This window comes from Tiliqua scincoides, chromosome 1, assembly GCF_035046505.1.
Source record: "Tiliqua scincoides isolate rTilSci1 chromosome 1, rTilSci1.hap2, whole genome shotgun sequence".
NCBI lineage: Eukaryota > Metazoa > Chordata > Lepidosauria > Squamata > Scincidae > Tiliqua > Tiliqua scincoides.
The window spans coordinates 212,984,590-213,011,854 of record NC_089821.1 but is presented as its reverse complement, the minus strand read 5'-3'; the positions used below and the strand labels follow the sequence as shown (position 1 = coordinate 213,011,854).

Below are 27,265 nucleotides of genomic sequence, written 5' to 3'. Positions count from 1 at the left end.
CTGCTGTTAAAAGTGTACTTTATCCATTTGTTTCAACCAAAATATTTTCAGAGCAGGAGCGTAATCTTACAAATAAAGGAGAGTACTTTTTATTCAGGCTTTCAATATTTCAAAGAAGATTTCTGATAAAACCTTTCCTTGGAACCTCACAGATTTGTGAAATTGCTTCCTTATTGTATCTACTTGATCATTATACCCTAGCCTAGTGTTTGGTTTTTTGCAAGTTGACTTTATAACCAGAAATGAAGTCATTTGTAAACTGAATGGTTTCTTTACTATGGCAATAAAGCTGAATGAAGTTCATTAGACATATTAGGATATATACGGTCAACATTAAGGATATATGCAGCAACATTAACCCATTTTTGCCCAACCCACACGTGTACACATTTGGTCCCTGTTGAGTATATGCAACATTGGGCAGAAATGGCTTAAGGGAAATAATAACAGCTTCTTCAAATATGTTAGAAGCAGGAAACCTGCCAGAGAAGTGGTTGGCCCCCTGGAGGGTCAGGCAGGAAAGGGGAGATAAAGAGGAACTTAGAGATGGCAGAGAAATTAAATGGGTTCTTTGTATCTGCAAAGAATGGCAGAAGACCTGGGGCAGATATCACTGCCCTAACTGCCCCTTCTGACTAAAGGATTAAGTTAGATAGAGGTAAAAAGAGAAGACACTTCAAACCTAACTGACAAATTAAAAATCAATAAGTCACCTGCACCAGATGGCATCCACCCAAGAGTTCTTAAGGAATTAAAGAATGAAGTTATGGATCACTTAACCAAAATATATGAGTTTTAAGATTTTATCTTTAATGAGGCTTTCCACCACCTTACCTGGAATAGAAGTTAGGCTGACTGGCCTGCAGTTTCCTGGATCTAAGAGCAAGTCTTGCTGAGGGAGAATCAGCATGGCTTCTGCAAGGGTAAGTCTTGCCTCACAATCTTTTTAAAATTCTTTGTAAAGGGCAACAGGCATGCAGATGTTGGCAAACCAGTGGCTATATCTGGATTTTCAGAAGGCACTTGACATGGTACCTCACCAAAGGCTGCTGAGAAAACTCCACAGTCAGGGAATGGGGGAGGGGGAGGGGGGCTCTCCTGGATTAGGAACTGGTTGAGGACCAGGAAACAGAGAGTGGGTGGAATGCTGCACAACAGCCAAAGGATCACTGAGGTGGATGTTTGCCCGTCCCCTATTGAGGCCAAGGGGGGGGGGGGAGACAGCTCTTTTGTGGGAGAAGGGTAGAGTTTATGCAGCCATTTGCCATTCAGAATGGTTTGCCATTCAGTTTGTACGTAGTTGACTTTTGAGTGGCACACTTTTGAGCAACAATGCTGGAGTGATGTGACACTGTAGTGAAAGGGGGGGGGAATGAAAAGAAAAAACAGATTTCTGTCTCAGCATCAGGGGAGTTGTCCCTTGACACAGTATCAATTTTGGGTGGTTGGGTGGAAACTGGTGGTCAAGGGTAGTTCCTCTGAGGAATCTGGTATACATTCATTCTGTATCAGAGCAGCCACAGTGGTAGCTAGGCTAAGACATGGCAAGGATGAAATAAAATACATTGGATATTGGTGGTCCAAGCCTTTTAGATACCAAACACATAACTGAGCTGAGATTCTCAGGCACTTTACATGCAACTTGGCCTGGGTGCTGCCAGGCAGTAAGTGTACTTGAGCAGGTGTGGAACTACACATCAGAAATGCTAATTCTGGGCCCCAATGGGTGATTTAATTGTACAGCGGGTGAGCCAGGTGGATTATGGGATCTTGAGCTGGCATGCCAGGCTAATCAAGAGGTGCATAGGCTACTGGTTGCTTGCTCAAGGTAACTGTATTTTCTCTGGCAGGTGGATGCTGGTTGTGTCCAATCAGAGTGCTGATTATGCAGGCCAACACACATTTTGCTTCCTTAAACATTACACCAATTCCTGGGTATATTTGGGGTGCCGATTCCAAAACTGGCATCCGTTTTGCCCTATCACATCTAGTTTTGGAGACAGGGCATAGCCTCTTTAGTGAATGGTTCAAGCAGCTTCCTCATGAGGAAGCCTACACCATGGCTTCCTCATGAGGAAGCTGCTTGAACCATTCACTAAAGAAGCTATACCATATCTCCAAAACTAGACGTGATAGGGCAAAACGGATGCCAGTTTTGGAATCGGCACCCCAAATTCATATCAAACCACCATAAAGTTTGGGAAAAACTTTTCTGACCCTCAATTTTGTAGGCCTGTGGGTACTCTGTTGTTTTGAGGGCCTGCAAGCAAACAGCAGCTTCAGTATCTCCCCTGGTATACCGTACAGCAGCAGGCAAGGCTAGCTTGTACAGGCTCCCTGCTGCTTTTCTTTCTATGTATTATGAGGAGAGATCTGCGGCATCTCTGCCTACTGCGTCCCCAGAATTTGCTGATGCAGGTGTTTTGCTTTTTTTTAAAATTGGGAGCCAATAACAACAACAGCCTAAACTTCTGAAGCAACTCTGCTTGCTGCCTCTCCAGTGATTGCTGACACAGGCATCCTGATATCTTTTTTTCATTGGAAGTCAGCTGCCTTGCCTTTTTTTTATTGAAAGCCAGCATGATTTGCAACCTAACTCTCTTCAACCGTTTTCACCCTAACCCTTTGTGTATTGTAATGTGTGCTTGTATATGGCTTTAACTGCCTGTGCTGGCGCAAAAAGGAGCTGAGTGGAAAACAAAGGTACAGTACTGGTTTTGTTTTTATTTTTAATTGTTGGGCTCTTGGGCTTTTTATTTTACTTGCTGGATCTGGTGAGGCTCTGCCTCTCCTGTCTACCCAGACTGCACATCACTGGCTGTTAAACATTAATTCAGATCTTGTTGCTTGCATTTGTCCCTATTTTTCATTTTGACTGTTACAGTTCCTTAAAGATACATATGATGTAGAGCAGTTCCTTGCTCTGCTTTTCTGTGGTGCTTTAAATATTCCTTTAAATCAACATGCTGACAATATAAAATGTGTCAAAGCTTGTTGAATTTCCCTACTTGAAATTCATATCACACAAAAGAACTGGAAAATGGCCATTGTTTGCTACAGTTTTGGGTGTCCTACAAAAAGGACTGAGGTTGAGCCAACAAATTGGTTACTGTCCAGAGATAGAGACTTACATCTGCCACATACATATTTTAATTACACCTGACTGCAGAATCCTACAGTATTTGCAAACAGCTAAATGTAGAACTGAATTCAGGATGCTAGTAAGCTAAAGAGTAAGTGCCAAAGACATCAGTATGATTGCCAAATGTATGCTAAAGCCTGAAAACACACACTACAGTTTAGGAATTTGGGAGCAAATAATCTCTTGCTGCCTGCAACTGAGTAGCATTTACTTATTGAAATGACTGAGATTCCACCTTTCACTCCAAATAAACAGAGCACTTTAGCAGCGCAAAAGGAGAACAGGCACCTTTCTTACTGCTAGACTGAGGGCCCAATCCTATCCAACTTTCCAGTGCTGATGCAGCTGTAATGCAGCTTCAAGGTAAGGGAACAAATGTTCCCTTACCATGAGGAGGCCTATGTGACTGCCCCCCCCCCCCCACTGCAGGATGCTATGCATCCTGCATCCCAGCTACAATAGTGCTGGGAAATTGGATAGGATTTGGCCCTAAGTTGCCAGATAAGCGAGGCCAGAAGTGAGACCAAACCAGGAAGATCCATTCTGAAATGTTGTTGGTTCTTGAGAGAACCTCTAAGATTGTAAGAATCCCCTTGAGGGATTTAGAAATGCCTGCCTATGTAAACCGCCTTGAATAAAGTCAGAGGAGTAATCCGATGACCAGAAAGGCGACATATAAATACCTAGTTATTATTATTATAATAAATTGGCTTTGTTAATTGTTAACATTGACTTAATTTTTATTGATATGACTTAGGACACAATCCTACACATGTCTACTCAGAAGTAAGCCCCATAATGTTCAATGAGGCTTACTCCCAGGAAAGCATGTATAGGATTGGAGCCTTACTTATGCAAATTTTAACTGCTATGGCTCAGGACAGGTGACAGCATTTGAAAACAGATAGTAAAATATAGATGAGCCTGCATTGCATATATACAACCCAATGGTTAGCATTTTGTATGCTGAAATGTACATAAGAAGTTCCTGTTTGTGGGTTCCCTTATGAAGGAAAATTAAATTGTGGACATGTATAGATAGATCTGTTCATTGAATCAAGTGAAAGAAGCTTAGGAACCAGGGTAGATTTGAACTCAAAGGAATGCTTTGATAACTGGGATGATGTGTTTACCAAGATCTATCTAGAACATGGGTGCCCAGACCCAGGCCCTGGGGCCACTTGTGGCCCTCGAGGACTCCCAATCTGGGCCACCTAGAGCCCCCAGTCTCCAATGAGCTCTGACCTGTCGGAGATTTGCTGGAGTCTGTGCTAGCCCAACGCAACTGCTCTCAGCGTGATGGCTAATTGTTCAACCTCTTGTGTGAGCTGTGGGACAAGGGTTCCCTCCACTGCTTGTTGTTTCATGGCTGTGATGCAGCAGTGGCAGCAAAGGAAAGGCCAGCCTTACTTTGTGCAAGGCCTTTATAGGCCATGAACTATTGCAAGACCTTCATTTATTCATATCAGTTCCATCTCTATTCATTTATATAAATTTATTCAAATTTGAAATGTAAATTAACTCTTTTTTTCCTGGCCCCCGACATAGTGTCAAAGAGATGATGTGGCCTTCCTGCCAAAATGTTTGGACACTCCTGATCTAGAGAAATGACTAAGATATGACCATTCCACCCTTGTCCCACTTCAAAACTCTAGCAGAGAATAGATGCATTCCCACCACAGGATTTTTGGAGCATTTAAGAACTTTCAAACAAAAAATGTGGCTGCAACATGAATTTTCTTTGTTTGTGAGCATCTCCCCATATAAATCATATGGTTCTTAATTATGTGATCATATGTTATTCACTCTGCAGGATTTTTGCATTAATTGGCGCACAAAATGTTTAGCAAATAATGCATAGTTGTGGTAAACAGTCTATTATGGATGGGGCTACAAAATGAGGAAGGATGATCCTGGGTTTAATCACTGTCATGGGCAGTAAAATTAGTGAGTGATGATTTTGCCAATACAACGCAATTAGACAATTCAGGAAATTAGGCAGAGTTACATGCTGAAAAATGCAGCTAGAAAGAAATGTTTCTACAGTTACCTTATTCACTGTTAATGTATAGGAAGACCCACACCATGAATGTAATGCATTAATCTCTCTCATATACACATACTCATCCACACATTAATATATGCGCGCTCTCTCTCTCTCTCTCTCCATACAACATGATCCTAAATGGATTTTCTTGGAAGCCTAATTTATTGTCCAAGTCCCAATTTAAATCCAAGCCTAATTTATTGATTTCTGTAGAACTTGTTCTTAAGTGAGTGAGTTACGATCCCACTGAGTGAAAGGAGGGATTAGAAAGGAGAACAATTAAGCCAAGCGAAGGTGAGCAGCAGTTTAACAGAACCCATTCATCTTGTGATAGTCTATAAAGCAAGTAAGGATTGTGCTGTTTGCAGGAAGCTGGTCATATTTCTGTTTAGCATTTGCTTTTCTTCATCTCATGATGTTTTGATATTCATGATATTTTGAATTGCGCTTGGCCATTAAGATTACATGCATAGAAGTTTTTTGAACAGAGACTTAAAATATAATGTATTACCAAGAGAGGGGTACCTGAATCACTGCAGCATTTGCACTTATCAGTGGCAGTTCTGGTGGTAAAAGACTAATGTTGGCTTTTTCTTTCCATCTGCAATAACAGTTTAATAGTAGCACAAATGCTTATCGTTTCTTATCAGTTCTCCCAGCATGGCAGTTTGGAAGGAACTGGACATATTTTGTTTTGCCACCATATACATATGTTCCACCATTCTCAACAACATTCTCAGCAAACATCCCACAGTTCTATCAACCTCAGCAACATCCTACATCATCCTCATCCTCATCAGATTCATCTCAGTCATTGGGAAGGTGGGTCTGCAGGAAACAACCAAGGGCTGTCACCATGCAGATGCCACTGAGAGAACACATACGACACCTCTCCCCTAGAATCATTGGAAGAGGAGAGCTGTGACTCTTGGCAAGGCCGCTTATCCTATCAGCTGCCTGGAGTACTACTTTCACTTCCAAATATCCAGTAGATTACCCCACATTCACACCAGCTGCCAGGGCAACAGACTTTGATCTTGCAGGTTCTGGGTTAAAATGGATAACGTTTTTGAATCCAGATGAAACCAAACTGAGCTGACCCCCAGATTGCCTGAGATTTGGTTGATGTGATTGCATCTTAGGAAACATCAAACGGTATCCCAGGGATGCTATCTTCCATTCATTATCCCTTCAACTCCTATACATGTTCTCTGTAAGCAACACATAACTTAAGCTCCTACTAAGTGGTAGTTATTAAGAACTACCCTGTTTTTAATAGGTGTTCACCTCCTTTTTGGATCACATCTGCCTTAAGCAATTAACACAGGTCCTTGGAAAGCCCACTACAAATTTGTCTGATGGGCTATGTCAGATGCAAGGGAGGGCAACAGGATGCAGGTCTCTTGTTATCAGGTGTGCTCCCTGGGGCATTTGGTGGGCTGCTGTGAGATACAGGAAGCTGGACTAGATGGGCCTATGGCCTGATCCGTGGGGCTGTTCTTATGTTCTTATGATCCTACTGGCTAGATCTGTGATTTTCAACCTTTTTCAACCTTTTTCATCTCACTGCACGCTGGTACAAAAATTGTCAAGGCACACCATCAGTTTTTTAACAATTGACAAGGTACACTATGCTGTTGGTGGGGGGCTCACACCCCCAATGGCCCTATTAATAAATGACCCTCCTACGGCACACCTGCAGACTATTTGCGGCACACCAGTGTGCCACAGCACAGGGGTTGAAAATGGCTGGTTTAGATCCAAATGTGCAAGTAACAGTCAACATGCTTCCCCACATGCTGCATTAATTAAGGGAAAAAATGGGGGGGGGGAATCCACCTATCAACAGTGGGGACTTTTGACAAGTGGATGTCAGACTTTGCCATTCTGGAAAAGACTGGGACTCAAAGAGCTTTGAGTATGTGAACCCCTACTAATGCTGTAGCTTTCCAGATTCAGGCAAGAGGTATATTAAATCTAGGGCTAGCTCTGCAAACTAATATCAGTGCAGAGATAGGGGACAGAAATTAGATTGAACTTGCATTGTTTCATTTTCCTTTTTTAAATTGCCAAATTGATACATATATTTGTGCCTTACCAATGAAAGTACCTTATTTGATTTAAATTCTAAGATGGTGTTAAATGCCATAGCTCTATGTATGCTTAGACTTTCTGCAAGGTGGAAAGATCTGGAAAGGGGGTTCCCTATTGTGAGAGAAGGAACATTTTATTGAAGGCTTGTGGTGGCAACCTCTGTCAGAGTCATGGTCAGAGAAATAACGTTTAGTCATTCCTTGTGAGAGATTCTGTAAAAGTGGGCTGGACAAATGCCATTGAGGGGTGTGAGCTGATGAAACTCATTTCTATATGACTGCTGCAGAAGCATTCCCTATTGTAAAGATAAGAAAGTTTAAAATTAAAAAAACAAACCAACCTTTAACATTTTTTGCTAATTTGCAAAGAATTCATTGGAGATCATGTTGCAATACTGTGGTCATGTTTTTCCAATACCTACTTAGAAAATCCAAGATTCCTCTAACTGAATTTGTGGTTCCAGTACTGATACCATTTTCATTAGATAGCATATTTCATTAGGTATCGGTAATGAGCGCCTTTTTCCTACATGGCAACATATTTCAGTGGCAAATAAGATTAGATCTCACATACAGACCATTTTCTAACTAGAGATCTATCCTTCAATGGATTAAACTGGCTACAGAGACTCTGGACTTCCTTTCTTAAAAGAAAACTGGGCTTCCTTTCTTAAAAGAAAAATGGATAAGCATCACTCAGAAATGGTAGGCTGCAGTCTTATACCTGGGAGTAGATCCTATTGAACTCAGTGGAACTTACTTCTAAGTAGACATGCATTGAGTTGGGCTGTCAGTCATGGCAAATGACACACACACACACTCTCTCCCTCTCTCTCCCTCTCATAGATGATCACTGCATTCTTCTAATTATCTGCTCAAGAGGACAAACAGAGCCTATTTGCCTTGCTGAAGCAGACCTTTAAAGCCAAAACCTTAGCTTCTGGGTTGCCCACCAGTGTGCTTACATTTATGCTCAGTAATACCAGCAGGGCTATGTGTCGCTCCTTGAAAACAGAGATTAGCAGAAGCGGAATGTCTTCTCTGTAAGCAAGCTGGCATAATATTAAGGCTTGTAGTAATTGCCAATTAGAAGGCGGAGGTCACAGCACTGATTTTATTTTTTATGTGTGAAAGGTTTAGGTGCCCCAAACAAACACAAAATATAGAGGGTATATTAACAAGCTAATTGGCCTTCAGTTGCAGGTTGCAATAAAAGTACAATGAGTTGTTTTTGTTCTTTAACCGTACAGATTTCCTGGGCAGAGAAGAACCAAAAGAAGAGGCAACAAATTAGAAGAGAGCGAAGGAAAAGATCTCACTGTTCCGAGCAATGCCATTTTGCTATAGTTTAGTAATGGAATTGTTTGGGGCATAATGAGATTTTTTTATACCAAGTGTGCAATATTAAGTATGATTGTATTTTATCAGAGGCAAATATTACTTCTCACATGTAGTTCTGTTCTTTACTCTTCAAACTTTAATATTTTGAAAGGCTTAATACAGGCAGTGTTATTAGTTGATATGAAATCTTGGCTAAGAAAAGCAATAGAGAAGGAAACAAAATATTTTCTCTGAAAGTTGTTCAGGAGACAAAGCTAAAAAATACTCTTCTATGGGACTCTCTATGATCAATCAGTATTTAACTGATCATAAATAATCAGTTGAGAGATTACTCATGACCATCATCCTACAAATTAAATAAAGTTGTTTTGGAAAAGAAATGTCCAGAAGTGGGAATGAGGTTGTCTCTATTAGACAGTCCTATTACTTAGTCCTATCCATTTACATATTTGTCCGTTCTTATTGTTCTATCTCTTTCAGTTCAATTCTATGCATGTCTACTCAAAAGTAAGCCCTAGTATTTCAGTGGGACTTAGAGCCCAATCCTGAGCACCTAGTGCTGTCCCTGCACCGGCACTGAATGTCACAAATGTGCTCTAAGGTATGCCTATGACACTTAGAACTGGGTCAGTGCTGGTGCCAGGTCAGAGCCAGTGCCTGCTGAGTCCAGTTCGAGCCAGAAGCCCACCACACGCAGTCAGGAGCAAGGGAGGAGGCAGATAGTCAGAGTGGGGGGGGGGGAGGTGGTCCAGGGCAGGGAGAGGGTGGGATGGAGGTAGGGAGCAGGGCAGGAGGGGCGGGATCGGCGATGCTGGCAGGTTTAGAGCTGGCCTAGGTTCAAGGAGATCCATAAGCAGCCATGTGGCCTATGTGGAGGGAAGTAATTTTTTGACTAATCTTTAGTTTACTTTCTGGTCACCCTTCCTCCACCATGGCATGCAGGGCAGCCTCCGTTGGCCTGACCGCATGCTATGGCATAGTGGGGGGATAGGGTTGGGCTGTCAACCTGCAATCCTAGACACACTTTCTTGGTAGTAAGCTCTATTGCAGAGGTTCTCAAATTGGGGCATTTTGATAGCCCAGCCTAAGTCCCTCTGCCTTTACAACTTTAAGGAGTGAGGAGGGGGAATGGAGTGATGCAATCCCCAGGATCACACTTGTGGGGGGGCAGGGGCTGTCTTTACTTACATAAGGAAGCAGCAGGCTTCCAGAGATGTGAGAAGCCCTGTAGAAGCCTTCACAGGGCTCCCCAAGCCTCAGAAAATATAAAAATAACGATTGTGACCCATGTCCAGTTTGCGATCACAAAATCAGAAGTGGGTCACGACTGTTATTTTTACATTTTCTGAGGCTTGGGGAGTCCTGTGGAGGCTTCCGCAGGGCTTCCCGCACTTCTGGGAGCCTGCTGCTTTGTTATGAAATAAAAGACAGCCCCTGCCTCCTCCCCACAATGGCGTGATCCTGGGGATCACATCACTCCATTCCCCCCTCTCCTGCAAGAACTTACTTCAGGAGTTTTACTCCTGAGATGTTCAAGAACACCTGCTGTATTGAATACAATGAGACTTATTTCTGAATAGGCATGCATAGGCTTTTACAGTCAGACCCTGAATCAAGATTCAGCTAAATCCAGGAACAGGTGCTGTTTACTATTACTTCAGAGTTTAACTGCTTCTAGGATACATTAATTACAGTATTTGCCTCAAGAACTGTGAACTTTGCATTTCCCCCCTGCATAGCTATTGTGCTTTAACATAATAACGGCCCAATCCAACCCCAGGCCAGCGCCATTCTCCCACGTACTGCCTCGGAGAAGGCCATCACAAAATTGCCGTAAGGCTGCTGGAAGAATGGAAGGCGCTGGCTGGGAGGCAAATGTGGACGGACTCTGGACCTCTGTGCTGGTTGGAGGAACCCCAGCAGCAGCAAAACTGGGTGGGGGAGGGCAGGGAAGAGGGTGGTTCAGGGGGCAGAGATGGCAAAGGAGGTTGCCGCTGAATCCGATCCCCCATCCTGGGCCTAAAGCCCTACATGGGGCTACTCAGATCTGCACCGGTGATTGAGCTGGTCCAGAATTGAATAGATCAGAGGCTGTCAGAGCTTGACACAAGGTAAGAACACAAATGTTGCCTTACTTTGAGGAGACCTCCGGCTGCCTCCCTGGCCTTTCAGGATACAGTGGCAGGCATTTGGCAACATAGGCAGCCCCCTTAGTAGTGGGCTGCCCACAGCTTAATAGTACTTGGGAAACAGTTCACAGCGTAGCTACTATGATGCTATTTATATTCAGAATTGGTAGTGAAGCAACAGGGCTATATGTTCCAGATAATTACAGTTTCTGGTCCACCATCATGGCAAGGTCTAGTGTATTGGTGGAGTCAATACACTACTAAATCATTTGAGACCACCAGAAGGGTCCCTCTGTAACTTGAAACGTTGGTAAATATTAGACTAGAAAACCCTGCTGAGCCAAACCTTTTCCAGAGTTACTGTGTCATCTCTATCTTCTGCTTTAAGACAAATGATCTTTGTTAACAGGTCCAATCTTGAAAAAAATCTTGCTAATTTAATATGTACAAAATATGAAGGAAAGCAGTCTGATAGTCATGGAATTAAAAATAAACATCCACTTAAGATCCTCATTCCATTTTTTCCCCAGGAAAACATCACTACATGATCAGAAATCATTTTAATCATGCTGTGATTACTTGTGGATTTACAGCCCAAGCCTATCCACACTTTCCTGAGAGTAAGCCCCATTGACTCTAATGGGAATTACTTCTGAGTAGACATGTATAGGATTGGGCTGTTAGTTCCCACTCTCACCTTGGTCTAGTTAAGTATAAAACTGTGGAAAAACTACTGTGAATTTCCAGGGGAACAGTTGCATATCTCTGGATGAAAAAAGTATTGAGATTTCTCACCTTGCAGTATAAAAAATGATTGTGTTAACTTATCTTAAAGCTCTCCCATGTTCACACGGAGCTCAAGGAGATGTACTTCCCTTAGTGACTCTTGTACCCTGATCCATAAACCACATAATGGATTACTGTTTCAAGGGAAGAGATTCTACGAGCTGAAGACTACCTTGGACTAAATTCAAATTGAATGCTCTAGGTCAGCGATTTTCAACCAGTGGCACATTGGTGTGCCGTGAATGGTCCACAGGTGTGCTGTGGAGTTTGGGGGAATGTCACTTATTAATAGGCCCATTGGAGGATGTGATCCCATGCCCACAACATGGTCAATTGTCAAAAAACTGATGGTGTGTCTTGACAATTTTTACAGCTTGTCAGTGTTCTGTGAGATGAAAAAGATTGAAAATCGCTGCTCTAGGTATTTACAATGCACAGTTAGTAATCTATATCAACAGTGTTGCCAGATGATTGTTCTTTTATTGCAGTGTATGCAAAAAGAGAGAACTGTTCATCACAGGCAAATGAAATTCATATTTCCCATGGCAAGAGAGAAATGATGGATTTGGAGTTGTAATCAACCATCCTTCCAATGTACTTACCTGGAAATAATTAGACAACATGGGTTTGTAAGTGATGCAGGCTTTAAGTAAACTCTTTTTAACTCCAACTTAATCAGACAATCTGGGATCACAACTTACAGAATGGGACTCGTATCACCATGGAAACAGCTGTTGTAAGCTATTAAACATGTGACAGTTCTAGGAAAGCATAACTCTTATTTTTCCTGGCTAAAGTAGACATAACCTTTCCAAGATTTGATGGTACTTTTTAGTGTCACACTCCTACACCATACTTAAAAAGTGCTCATTGTTTTGTGTGCAAGTGATTGTGGATCAGGAAATAGAAAGATAAATGGAATCTAAACAAATATGTGAGATTAGGAATTAATTGCACCAAGGCATTTAGGCCACATTGCACTTAGTACACAGCATAGGAGAAACAGAGGCAAAATAATTCATTAATATTTTAAATTACCTCAGCCACCTCTCCTCCATTCTTCTCTAATATAAGTTCATTGCAACATGATTACAGTTCTTGTTGAAAATGTAGCAGGCTATTGAAAATAGAAAAAGAATGGAGAAAGACAAAAAGAAAGACTGACAGACATAGCAGGCAAGTGACTCACTTTGGGTTTCCAGTGCCTGGTTTCTTCCTCCGGAATATGCTGAGGAAATTGTTGGACCTACAAGGCGTCTTGCCATCCCCAACATGCATTCGCACCACATCTGAAGTGGTGAAGGCACTGCGGACATTCCTTTCAGGCTTCGCAATGATGATGTACATCTTGGGGGTGAACATACACCCCAAGGCTACTGTCACACTCAGGCTCACCGCAAAGCAAGTAGTGATGATCTTGTAGTTGCTCCCGAAGTAGATAGGCACAAAGGCCAGCCAGATGATGCAAGTTGTGTACATAGTGAAGGCAATGTACTTGGCTTCATTGAAATTGGCGGGCACATTGCGAGTTTTGAAGGCATAATAAGTGCAACTCATGATAAGGAGTCCATTGTAGCCCAGGGGGGCCACCACACCTAAGTTGCTGGTGTTACAGATCAGGAAGACTTCCTTGATGCTGGGATAAGAAAGGATGGGCATAGGAGGCTCCATGATGATCAGAGTAATCACCAATGTCAGCTGCACACTAATCAAAATGGAAGCAATGACTACTTGGGCCCAAGCGCTCATGAAGCGTGGTTTGCGGGTGCAGATTTTTTTCTTACTCCCAGCCAGGATGCGGGCAATACGGTTGGTTTTGGTTACAAGGGCTGAGTAGCACATGGCAGAAGAAAGCCCCACAAGGAGGCGCTGGAGGTAGCACGAAGTAATGGTGGGCTTGGCTATAAGGGTGAATGGGCAAATGTAGCCAAGGAAAATCCCAGCAAGTATAATGTAGCAGAGCTCCCGGCTAGAGGATTTGACCACAGGGGTATCCCTGTAAAGTGCAAAGATAAGGGTAACAAACATGGTGACCAGGATACCCAGGCAGGAGAAGGCCACGGCCACAATGGACTCTATATCACTCCACTGGAGATATTTGACAGGGATGGGTTCACAGCCTGCAGGATACAGAAAAGAAACAGATGAATTTAAAAAAAAACATAGCTTGATAAACAACATTTTCAGAACCAACAGGATTATGGTAATCCACACATTCACACACATACACAGCAGCGCCATGCATGACTACTCAGAAGTAAGCCCCATTAAATTCAGTGGAACTTTCTCCTAGGTAAGTGTGTATAGGGTTGCAGCAAGGCAACTTACTTTGGAATAGGTCCCATTGGATTCAATGGGGTTGACTTCTGAGTAGATATGCACAGGATTGCACCATATAGGACCTAATCAAGGGCTTAGATCTCTGTTGACTTTACTATTTAAATGGCAATGAACAAAGTGCACATCTCAGTGGTGAACTGGGGAATAGTTGTGGCTAAATCCAATACTCGCCTCCAGCTACAGTATCTCTCAGTTTCTAATAGTCACCACTTGTAAAATCAATGCCAAATATTGGAGAAGGTAAAAGATACCCACTCTGAGAGCATGGTTGGGCCAGATGGGGAATTTTCTATTATGTCAGCCTTGAAGAATTATAGACATTTAAAGGATAGCAGACAAAAAGCAATAATCATATAGAAAAATGGAGGCCTTCTTAATCTGGGGAACAGGAACTCTGAATCAGAGTAAAATTTCACTAAAATATAATTTACTGTTAAAGAGAAGAGGGATTTGTCATACCTAGACATTCAGTACTGTATATAGAATGTAGTTTTTGAATTGATTTCAAACTTCAAGTCCACTACAAAAAAGTTATTTGAAATATAGATAATGAAAATGAGACACGAAGAGAAAGGTATCAGGCAGTGACTATTTGCTGTTGAACATTTTGACTCTTATTAAACCTATTTCTGCCCAGCCCACAGGTGTACACATTTGATCCCTGTTGTGTATATGCAACGTTGGGCAGAAATGGTTTAACCAAGGCTAATTTCCTGGCTGATGGGACCAACAGTGATTATGGGATTTTTTTTTTTAATCTGAAACGCACTTTGAACAACGTACTGAATATTTCTGTTCTTATTCTGTCTAGAAATATGTAGTACTCTGGGCACAATCCCGCATGATGATTTTCACACACAGGAATGTGACCTGCAGGATCGAGCTATTTTATCTACCTTTATTTCATTAATTTTAAAGATAGCTCCATTTCTATTCTGCTATAGCATGCTACTTCTGCCTGGCCCATACCAGAAGCTGACATTGTCTAAAATGTCATTATTTGGAAATATAGACATGAATATGTATAAAATGTCTGTGTAGTTCCATTATGAGTACATGCTGAGCATTAGAAAAAGGCAAATGAGTTACTAAGAAATGTACGGGTTGGATATTTTAAATAATTGTTGTCACACACAGGTTTACTCCCTCACAATGTTCCAACAGAGTCAATGTGACTATAATCAATTATAATGGTACATGTGGAGATAACTGTTCATAAGTTTTTACTTGCTATTTCAGACTCTTAAAAATTCACAACGTTTTCAAGGCTTGGGAACAAACTTGTCATATAAAATGAACATACAGATAAGTTGATGAGTTGAGCAACATTTTTTTTTTCAGAACAAAAGCTGCTCAGTGATTGCTATTTTAAAGAACTACTGTATTATTATTATTATTAACAGTATTTATATACCGCTTTTCAACTAAAAGTTCACAAAGCGGTTTACAGAGAAAAATCAAATAACTAAATGGCTCCCTGTCCCAAAAGGGCTCACAATCTAAAAAGATGCAAATGAATACCAGCAGACAGCCACTAGAACAGACAGTGCTGGGGTGAGGTGGGCCAGTTACTCTCCCCCTGCTAAAAAAAGGAGCACCCACTTGAAAAAGTGCCTCTTACCCAATTAGCAGGGGTTAGCTCTACTGGCAGGACAAAGTTCCAAGCAACACAGTCCTGGAACGAGCTGGAATCTCTAGCATGTATACATTGCTGAAACAGAGACGCCTGCGTTGGTTTGGTCATGTCGTGAGAATGGATGATGGCCGGATCCCAAAGGATCTCCTCTATGGAGAACTCATGCATGGAAAGCGCCCTACAGGTAGACCACAGCTGTGATACAAGGACAACTGCAAGAGGGATCTGAAGGCCTTAGGAGTGGACCTCAACAAGTGGGAAACCCTGGCCTCTCAGCGTCTTGCTTGGAGGCAGGCTGTGCAGCATGGCCTTTCCCAGTTTGATGAGACACTTGCCCAACAGACTGAGGCAAAGAGGCATAGAAGGAAGGCCCACAGCCAGGGAGACACACCAGGGACAGACTGCACTTGCTCCCAGTGTGGAAGGGATTGTCACTCCCGGATTGGCCTTTTCAGCCACACTAGATGCTGTTTCAGAACCACCATTCAGAGCACAATACCATAGTCTTTCGAGACCGAAAGACTGTAGATCTTTCTCCAGGGTCTTTTAACTTATTTTTGCCCGGTCCACAGGTGTACACATTTGGTCCCTGTTGCATATATGCAAAGTTGGGGGAAAATGGCTTAAAGAAAGATGTTTTCAATTGGCGAGTCAAAAAAGAGGTTCTTGCATGCCTTATTATAGTTGTAGGAAACCTTTGGCCCAGGAACCAATGAAGCCCTCTTCTCCTTCTGGTTAATCCTTGCACCTCCCCTATATTCCTCAGGCTAGCCTTCTCCATGGTATGTTAAGTTCCACAGTTTTCGTGTTGTGGGGATATGTTAGTCAAAGGACTGTCCTGCGTATGCAAAACTCACTACATATAACATACATTTTGCATGACAAATGTGCTAACAAAGGATACAGTCCAGTCCTTACTCTGGGAAGCATAGATACATATAGGTGTGCTGCCACTTCCTTTATCAGAACAGCTCATGGGGGATGGTACCCTAAATTATTGCCATGTGAAAAAGAGAACTGTTCAGGTGCTCTCGCTCTCTCCAGTTCCTAAATATATTCAAAACCACATCTTCTAAGGCCCTAGTTGACTTGTTGCAAGTGACTTGTTTCTCAGAATAACCTGAGTGGACAGGTCAGGGATTCAAATTAACCTAAGGTTAGTACAGTACTTTTAAATCTTACTGATTTCAGTTTGTCTTAAGCATGTGCTTAAGTATCTCCCAGCTGAGGATTTAAGAATTTGTAACTGGGGATGCATAATTTTATATTTTGCCTCTGTAGAGTTATGACACAATTTTAAAGAGATGCTATGTTGGTTTTGGCGATCATTTTTATTTATTTACACCTGAGTGTAAAGAGTGTAAATAGACACTCCTTAATGCCCTTATGTTTTGTTTAAGGAAAACAAATATTTTATGAAACTTGCTCAATTGTAAAACAATCTTATCCCTGTAAGTTTCAAAAAACTGAGTGGTTTGCCAATTTCCTCTGTAGCATAGCAAACAAAGGTGTGTAAGTGCATGAGTCTGTGGGAAAACGTCTTGGCTTGTTCTGCACCTTATATAATATCTCTTGGAAGGTTTTCCATCTCTGTGCAATGCACATCTGTAAAACTAAATGGACAGAATGTGACAAAGTCTGAAATCCTGCATGCATATTTGAAAGACATGCTCACTGAATCCAGAGGAACTGACTTCCAAGGAAATATATATTGACGGGTTGCACATCTGAAAGTCTACCTCTACTTCCTAGGGAGTAAATACCATTAAGCTTACTATGACTTTTGAAAAAGTATGCACTGGTTTGGCCTGCAAATACTAGTTTATTTATGAAACCACAGTTCCCAGTGCTGCAAACAAGTAGGCCATTTTCCTACTGCTGTCTGCTGCACCATGAAAAAAGCATGCCTGTGATCAGGGATTTTTCCACCAGTGAGTCCTGGTGGGACACACTGTGCCAAACCCTGAAGCAACAAGGCCCAGCTTCTCCCACTGCCCCTATTGCTACTCAGCAAGCAAAAAATCCATTACGGGTTACAAGCCATGATGTGTATGCGCAACCTCCTGATTTTAGAAATGGGCTATGTCAGAATGCCAGATGCAAGGGAAGGCACCAGGATGAGGTCTCTTGTTATTTGGTGTGCTCCCTGGGGCATTTGGTGGGCCGCTGTGAGATACAGGAAGCTGGACTAGATGGGCCTATGGTCTGATCCAGTGGGGCTGTTCTTATGTTCTTATGTAAGGACCCAGAGGTAACTTACCGGATTATTGTGGAGGAGCAGAAGCAGCAGTGGGTTTTTTTCTTCTTCCAGCAATATCTAACAGTCCTGCTCTCACTGCTCCCTACCATCACCCAAAAAGTAGCTAGTGGAGCAAGTCCCAGTGGGAAGGTTTATCAGGAGCAGGAAGCAGTGGGGAGCAGATGGCAGCACTGTACAGGAGTTGACTACCTTGTATCTCAGCACCACAGAAGGTACCATGCATTTCCAAAGCAAGGGGGAAATGTACTGCTGAATACCCCCAACAGTGCTTTTGCCACGGAACCCCCAAAAGGTAGAGCTGACACTGCCTGTAATTACAACTCCTGTAGTGCAAAACTGTTAGCATCACAGATTGGCTGGCAATTCAGATCACTGGGCATCCAATTTAGGGCTCAATCATGGGCATTGGTGAAGTGAGGCCTCAGTGCAATCCTGCATGGCTGCAGTAGGAACATGAATCCTGGAATCTGTGGGTGCGGCCAGCTGTACCTAGTGTGAGGGTGATGATGATTGGGTGGGAGAGACCCCGCTGCATGGTTCTGGCATTCACACAGATAGTTCGGAGACTGCCACAAAAAGTACAAAAAAGTTCGCAAGAGCTTCCAAAGACATGACCATGAATCCCAATTGTTTTTGAGTTAATCGCTCTATGTAGGAGCTCCCATTTTCAGCCCAGCACCATTATTACCAAATCAGAGAATTCTCAGACGGAGATAGTGGTGTTCCAAAGGACCTTTAGTGAAAGTCCTAGCACTCTGCCTCCTTATCTAGACACACCCTCGCTCTTTGATCCCAAACTGGAGAGCAACTAATACAGAAAGGAATTGTTTCCACCTGTCAGGTCAGCATTAGGCCACCAGCCCAGGTCGCAAGCTTTACAGGTGAACTCGTCCTGCACAAATTCGTTCTCCTTGCAAGCGGTGCAAATCCAGCAGCAGCTCACTTCTCCCTTCCTTATCACCTACAATGCCAAAAAAAAGAGAAAGAAAATGAAAAAAGATTATCTTTAAAACCTTTCAGTACAGTATTTGGATTTCAGAGTGCATACCTCTCTCGCTAGAGTACACAACACCATTAACTCATTGTTAGAAAATGATAGTGCTAGGTGAAGTTTAAAACTTGTTTTTGTGTTTCAGGTTGTCTATGCTGTCATAAATCTGTCCAAGTTCTTAGTACATTTCCATTGTTTTCCTAGTCTGAAACTACAATGAATACAAATGCAGAAGTCTTGATATAAGACTGCTTATACCAGTGCACTCAGAGCCTACTCCTATCAGCCACCAGAGTGAGCAGGGCCCCTGACAAAGCACACACTCTCTGCTATGGGTTGGAAAGACCAGTCTAGGAGAGTAAGCAAAAAGTTTTTTTCCTGCTTGGTCTCCAATGGATCTCCTCAGACCCACACCATTTCTTTTGCTAGAATAAGTTCCAGAAGAATCCTGTGGGTGGGTTCAGGTTGGGAAAGGGGGATAGGATCTTGGTGTGCATGACTGCTGCTGAGATCCTCTTCCTCCCATCCCTGAGCTGCACTCGGCCTGGCCAGCTTCCTCCCCTGATCCTCCCTGACCTTCCCCTGCCACCGACCTTCCTACTCTGGTAGAGGACAGCAAAGGTTCAGCTGACCACTGTTGCCCATGTGTTTCATCTGGGCATTTGCACTGGCAGCTGCAGCCCACCAGGGTGGTTTTCACACCATCAGCCTGGAACTTACAGTAGTGACCCACAAGACCTATCTAAATAAGGCCTGGATCGGATTGAGTCATTAGGCTGCAATCCTCTGCAACAAGACTGTTAAAAGTCCCTCCCTCACCAGTGTCCTCACCTCAACAATGTCTTCAGTAGCAACTTGGTTAGTTTCTCCCAAGCAAGTAGAAAACAGAACCAATTCCTCTACTGAGTGAAGGAAAGAGGCTGATATTAGGGACACAACTGTCATGGAAAACCCTGGTCTTTATCCCACACATTGGAATCAGCAATGTCTGAAAGTCTGAGCAAACTGTGACCACCTAACTGTGTCACTGATTGCAGCTCCAGTTTTTTACCAGACAACACACGAAAAGGTTATTTGCTATTATGGGAGAAAATAAATTTACACTGGTGATACTGACAGGAACTTCAGGAGTTTGGACAATAAATGCTAACCTTTGAAACAGCAGTCCCCCCTCCCCCGGGGTACAATATTTTGCTCTTGCAGGCTAACTTTATCCATGTCATTTGATCCTCAGAAATTTTCTGCCTGCCCTGTGAGCATGGCGGGTGGCAAATTGCTTTTAGCTTGGTACAGATGCCATCTGCAGGTAGAGATTTTGTTTGTGATTCAAAACTGCTTAGGATGTGGGAGCACAGGGCACAAACACTGTAGTGCATGCTTCATTCTCCCCCCAAGAGAATTGGGATTACACATTATGTTCTGCTGTTTATGTTGTGTATTGATTTTGTTCAGTAGATTTTACATCACATGCACATGAAATAGTCTGCCCTTTGAGAAAAGGCTAAGGAAAGTCAATTAGATAAGAAATGGGTTCCAATTACGCAAACTAAAGCTAGAATCAATTGAGCTTCATTTGTCCAAAAGGTGGAGAGGACAGACATCTCTTAGCAGTTGAAAGAAGAGAGAACATAGCTGATATAGGATTAGAGTGGCAGGCCACTACACAGGCGACCCAAAACATTGGATAATAACACATTTGAGAAACATTTGAGAAAATATTTGAGAACATTTGAGAAACATTTGAGAAAATAACAAATTTGAGAAATAACACATTGAGAAAACTTTTCAGGTGTCACTTGCAGTAACTCCAACCTGAAAGAGGAGAAATACCTGCAAGAAAGAGGTGCTATCCAATGAATGGATTCATAGCTATTGACACATTTTTGGCAGAGTAGGAGTTCTGCCACTTGCATTGATCCTGCTAGACCTGTAGCAGCCTATGGGCGCAATCCTAACCCCTTATGTCAGTGCTTTCCAGCACTGACATTAGGGCAATGCAGCTCTGAGGTAAGGGAACAAACATTCCCTTACTTTGAGGAGGCCTCCGTGAGTGACACCCAACTGTAGGATGCAGCACATGTCCCATTGGCACCACCATGCCAGTGCTGGAAAGCACTGACATAAGGGGTTAGGACTGCGCCCTATGTGTAGTTTGGTCCTCAGTCAACCTTGTAGGGACATAGCCAAATCACTCTCTGCCTCAATCTCCCATGTGCAAAAACCAGTCTAATTTACAAGACTGTCATCTAGATTACTGATACAATTTATGTGAAGGAAAGGCACATGTCCCATATAATTTTTCAATTTTTGTTTTTAATTAATCGGCATTCTCAGTACTGTGGCAATGCTGCCTCATTGGTTTCAGTGCAATTGCTACCCACCTTGAGTCCTCAGGAGGGGATGCTCTATAATTTACTATAAACATTCTCAGCTCTCTAATTACTCTTTCTGCCATACCCTTGTCCCATTTGACCTTGTTCCATTTACCTCAGTCCTTGCTAGAACTTGTGTGCATGTCCTAGCAACTAAATACGATATAGCAAGTACTATATACCAAACAATAGCATACTATAGTACTATATACTATATAGCAAGCAAATATACAATTTGGTTCATTACAGAAATGTGAACCTATGCAAATTTGCATTTACTTAGAATATTTGGGGGCACAGAATTTGGGTTTATTAACAAAAATATCGTTGATGCTGATTTTTTTTTTGACACAGATTTATCACAGGCCCCAAAAAGGTCTAGCTCAGGGTGCTCAGTACATCGATCACAATCTACCGGTCGATCGCGAGGCAAAATGAGTCGATCGCAGGCTTCTCTCCCGTCCACGCATCTCTGGGAGTGAGCCCCGCCCTGGGAGTGAGCTCCCTGGGAGTGACGCATCCCTGGGAGTGAGCTCCTGTCCACGCATCCCTGGGAGTGAGCCCCGTTGACTCTACTGGACTGACTCGTGAGTAGACCTGGAGAGGAGCCGCTGGCAGGCTTCTCTCCCATCCACGCATCCCTGGGAGTGAGCCCCATTGACTCTACTGGGGCTGACTTACCTTTCCCCTGTTTTTGCACTGGTATGTATGGAGCTCTGCCCCCCCCCAACTTCCATCTGTTGGTTCTGTGTGCAAGGGGTTTTGCACTGGTCTTGCTGTGATGTCTATATAGAGATCTTCCCTCCCCCACACCGTTCCCCTGTTTTTGCACTGGTATGTATGGAGATCTGCCCCCCCCAACTTCCATCTGTTGGTTCTGTGTGCAAGGGGTTTTGCACTGGTCTTGCTGTGATGTCTATACAGAGATCTTCCCTCCCCCACACCTTTCCCCTGTTTTTGCACTGGTCTGTATAGAGATCTGCTCCCCCCCCCCCACTTGTATTGGAATCGAGGAAGATCTGGTGAGGAGGTAGATGTGGTGTCAGCAGTGGCCCCTTTAAGGGTAAGGCCTGGGCATCCAGCAGAGTGTGCTGCACAGCTGCAGCCACTTGAAGGCAATAGAGCCCTCAGGGATATAAGAGCACCTGAGGCAGGAAGGGCTCCACTTATTTATGTGAGTCAGCCTTTTCCTACATGAAGATCATTAAGTCCAAGTACCGTTCCACCATGACTGATGAACATTTGGAAGTGTGCTTGAGGCTGGCTGCCAGCAGCTACTGTCCGAACTATGCATCCTTGGCTGATTCACTTCAGTGCAAGTCATCAAAGTAAACTCAAGTAATTACAAAAAATGTTTATAGTTAATTATGTTGTGTGGTGCAATATTGGCTCATGCGGTTATGCAAGGTACACCAACATACATTGTACACATAAATGTTATATGTTATGATGGCGCGAACATTGTAAAAAAACTCTGGTAGATCTCTGGGCCTTGCTGGGTTTCAAAGTAGCTCTTGAGCCAAAAAAGTGTGAGCACCCCTGGTCTAGCTCATCTAAACTCTCAACATTATTGTTTTTCCTATAGAAGCAGTTGCAGACAAAAAGTCTGGTCACATACCTTAATTTGTCCTTTCAAACAAGGATCGCTGCACACGGAACGGACCATTCCACTCTTGTTCATCTGAATCTTGTTATCATCAATATTCAGCACCCCTTCATGCCAGGTCCCAATGTGGACATAATCGTAATGATTAGCTTCTATGTGCTGCAGGTTCATGATGTCATACCTGGGGAGCAAGAGAAGGATGCAGAATGTCAAGCTGAACATTACCAAAATAATAAGCATCTCCTACTCCTCTCTACCTGCAAATTCAAAATGCCTTCCCAGTCATTTCACATGCCTGATCTCGTCTGATCTCAGAAGCTAAGCAGGGTCAGGCCTGGTTAGTACTTGGATGGGAGACCACCTGGGAATACCGGGTGCTGTAGGCTTATACCATAGTCTTTTGAGACTGAAGGTTGCCAACCAACCATTTCACTAGCACTTTGATGTAAAATAATGACAACGTGAAATGTATTTATGTAAAATAATAGAAGTGAGTGTTGTAACCACTGTTTCTGATCAACTTTATCTTGATCAACTTAGGGCAATAAAGACACTGGATGATCACCAGGGCTGGCTCAACTCTTAAGTCAAGTTAAGCAATTGCCTGGGGTGACAAACTACCAGGTATTCCAGCCTTGGCTAAACAACCAGTATTTAGTTCAGATTAACTAATGTGGAACACAATACTATGATAGTTAAATTATTGTAATTAAAATTAGAACCAAGAAAATAATATCCTGGTCAAGTCTTGATCATGTAATATGCTATAATAATGATTTTTAGTGTATGATATTTGGAGGGGGGTTTTCAGGAGAAAGAAACTTAATTTCCTTAGCAGCAAAATCTCTTCGGCCCACTTTCATTATTCAAATTTCTCTCTATGGATTTCAGGTATGGGAGTGGGAGGAGAAAAAAACAACAATTGGGGAGCTAATCCTAGAGGAGGCAGTTCATCCAAAGATGAAGAACTTCTGAAGCTACTCCTTATGCAGTCATGAATGTGATTCTCCCAATGTTTAGGAACGGAGTAGGGCATTTTGCAAAATATAATGGGTCTCCATTTGTCGGTATAGTAGCAGCAACATGTGTCAGCCACACAGAATCAGTTCATAAATGCTAAGGGTCAATCCAGTTTTCCCAGCAGAGCCCAATGTATATAAAGAATGGGGAGAACAAAACAGGTCTAGAAAGGGTAACATAGCAAGGAGTACCAGACACATTACATAAGAACATAAGAACAGCCCCGCTGGATCAGGCCAAAGGCCCATCTAGTCCAGCTTCCTGTAACTTACAGTGGCCTGCCAAATGTCCCAGGGAGCACACAAGACAACAAGAGACCTGCATCCTGGTGCCCTCCCTTGCACCTGGCATTCTGATGTAGCCCATTTCTAAAATCAGGAGGTTGCACATACACATCATGGCTTATAAACCGTGATGAACTTTTCTTCCAGAAATTTGTCCAATTCCCTTTTAAAGGCATCTAGGCAAGATGCCATCACCACATCCTGTGGCAAGGAGTTCCACAGTCTAACTACATGTTGAGTCGAGAAATATTTTCTTTTGTGTATCCTAACTCTCCCAACACTCAATTTTAGTGGATGACCCCTGGTTCTGGTGTTGTGTGTGAGAGAAAAGAGCATCTCTCTATCCACTCTATCCTTCCCGTGCATAATTTTGTATGTCTCAATCATGTCCCCCCTCAGGCATCTCTTTTCTAGGCTGAAGAGGCCCAAACGCGGTAACCTTTTCTTATAAGGAAGGTGCTCCAGCCCAGTAATCATTTTAGTTGCTCTCTTTTGCACCTTCATCTGAAATCAGTGGGTATTTCATCCTTAAGATCCTCTCCCGCCCAAGGAGTGTGTAAATTAAAGGACTTAAGAGGCACAAGGGTGGGGATACTGAACCCTCCTCCAGTCTGTCCTCTTGCCTCCAGAACCTGTTCCCCAGACATTTTTCTCAGCCAACCTCTCTCCAGGTATTAGAGCTCAGCAGGGAAAAGAGCCTGGGAAGCGGTCAAGTGGGGGTGGAAGCTATAGGCAGGGGAGGGCTCACTATTCCTCATTCAACCCCCCCCTTTGCACCTTTACACTGTACTCCTGCTCCCTTCACAACATGTGAAGGGGCAAAGCCTAGTGGAACGAAGCAGTCCTGCCACTAACACGCAACTGGAGCCAGATAGTGCTTTAGGGCCTGTTCTGTGTTTTGCTAAGAGCATCCTTCTGCCAAAGTCCTTTCCTCAGGGAATCACAAGCCTGTTTTTGACTTGATCTGCCAGATCTTGGTTAAACCTGTGGAAGCCCAAGAGGCTACATCTCAAAGACGTAGAGAGGTTTCTTATGATGCACTCTGAGAATCTTCCAAATAAATTAATCACAGTGTTGCCTTTAATAATGAACGAAAAGCAGCTTGGCAAGCACCTCCTGAACACTGAGCAACCCAGGTGGAAAATCTGCTGCTTGCCTGTTCAAGGGAAGCAGGGTGTGTGTATGCACAAGAACAACACAAAGTTATCACTGGACAGGCTGCCAAAAGCATTCAGATAGCACCCTCTGCCCACCATCCTTGGCCACAGCTGCCTTGTCGCACTGAGGCACAGCACCACTCCATGGGAAAGGCCTTCGGGGACCACTTTGCCACACTGCTTGTTCTCCCAGGCAAAAGTAATTGTGCAACAGGGATGATGAACAGCAGTACTTTTGAAGTGGGGGGAGAAAGAAGTTGACATGAGCAGAGCAGAGTGAAGGAAGGAGGAGGGATCGCCAGTGAGTCTAGACAGACACGCTGGCTGCTGAGCAAGATCGGGGAGAAAGGATCACGGTGAGTGGCAGGCAGAGGAGTGTTTTGATCAACATCCAGAATGAGGAGAAAGTGGCAGCTCGAAACAGTCATTCTGACTAGAAACCACAAATGTTTGGGGCAGCTGCTTTGTCTGTCTGCTTGGTGGCTTAAGGCTGAAGTGAGGACATTTCTTTTTCCTTGAGTGTCACAACCATACCCAGGCTGGAAGGCAGAGGAAAGGCAGACAGGCGTTTGTGCCCTGAATAGCAATGAGGAATAGGAAAATCAAGCTGCTTCTGAAGAGCAGAAGGACAAGACTCTCATTCTTTTCTCACCTGAGGTCAAAATTACTCTCAAGGACAACATGTTTTTTCAGGTTTTTCTAGGTTTTGTTAGCTGTTGGTAGAGAAACTATTTGAACGAAGTTAGGGTTCTGTTCTCAGGTTTCCTTCCTCTTTTTCTACACAGGAAAGAGTCTTCCTCCAGAGGAAGGAAACCTGAAGATACAACCCTGGAGAGAGATCCAGGTCCACCATCTACCATTCTAACAGTTCTGTTTTGACACCTGAAACACACAATGCATGGCAGAAAAGCCTAGCATTTACAGAGTGATTTACTGTGATCATGTGTGTGTATGCATGCTTGCGTGTGTGTCTTCCTCTCCACAAAGGGGCAATTCTGTTTCAAAAGGGCTGACATAGCAGTGCACCTAGAAGAGGCCCAAGATATATACTGCTGCACAAGTCTTTTATTCTCACCAGCTCAGGCATACAAATAACAAAACATAAAGTTTGGGGCTAACCACCTAATGGGAAGGAGTTTATCACCCCGGTTATCTTGGCAGGTTGCCACGTTCTAGGAGTTAGGTAGATGAGCTTCTAGCCAAAGGGCGGTGGAAGTACAGGAGTGCCCAGCCTATCAGCCTCTGGATTAGGAGATTAGGGTTGGCCGCAATGGGATCTATGTACACTTGGAAAGGCACCTCTGTAGCTAACCTTGCTGCAGTTGGTCCCTGACTCCCTCCCCATCAGCAGCTTGCTCAGGGCACTGATGTGCGCTCCTCTCACTGTGGTAGGCAAGCTAATGCCAAAGTTCCTACGCTGTTTCTGCGCTTGTGCCTGCTCTGACCTGGCCCTCCTACTTTCCCTTCTGGACCCCAATCTCCAGTCCCACCTCAGACATGCCTTCCTCAGATTCTCATGCTCCCTGCTGCCTCCTTCCCTTATCTTTGAGCCTCCGCCTGCCTTCTTGTTTTATCCCTTCCTGCCCACTCTCCTGCAGTTCAGCTGTCTGATCAGTGGCAACTGAGGCCCGGCCAGATTGTCCTGCTTCTCCCTACTCCCAGCTGGCGGGTACTTAGTGATGATGTCACTGCCTGATGCCATGATGGCAGGCGGGCTGCCATGTCATCCCGCTGCCACCTGAGCGGCCGTCTTCTGTGCTGAACATGCCAACCATTTATCATGTTTGCTCAGGTGCTAAAAAAATGTTTGCAAAATGTTAGAGAAACAGCGTTGCAGGAAGCCAATTCTCTTCTTGAAAAGGAATATTAGATTAGAATCAGTAACTTTCATTTCCCGACATTCATCTGCAATAACCATGCTTTAACCACAGCACTTTTTCATAATATATGCCTCACACAGAACTGATATAAAGTATTCATAAGGAGCTCACCCTTCATCTCTTTCTCATCTTTAATATTATGGCTCTACTTGTTTTCTTTGTGCTTTCCTACCCCCTAACT

General features: G+C 43.4%; 1 protein-coding gene across 2 annotated transcripts in view; it reads right to left on the bottom strand.

Annotated features, from left to right (window-relative positions):
• GRM1 (glutamate metabotropic receptor 1) overlaps positions 1–27,265 on the bottom strand; it is a 250,976-nt gene that overhangs the window by 17,475 nt on the left and 206,236 nt on the right. For both annotated transcript variants that reach the window (XM_066611274.1, XM_066611275.1), the window contains exons 5-7: positions 22,756–22,924; positions 18,609–18,735; positions 12,728–13,658 (exon numbers count right to left, since the gene is read on the bottom strand). In XM_066611274.1, coding sequence (XP_066467371.1) covers positions 12,728–13,658; positions 18,609–18,735; positions 22,756–22,924 — 1,227 coding nt within the window. The remainder of the gene's footprint in view (positions 1–12,727; positions 13,659–18,608; positions 18,736–22,755; positions 22,925–27,265) is intronic.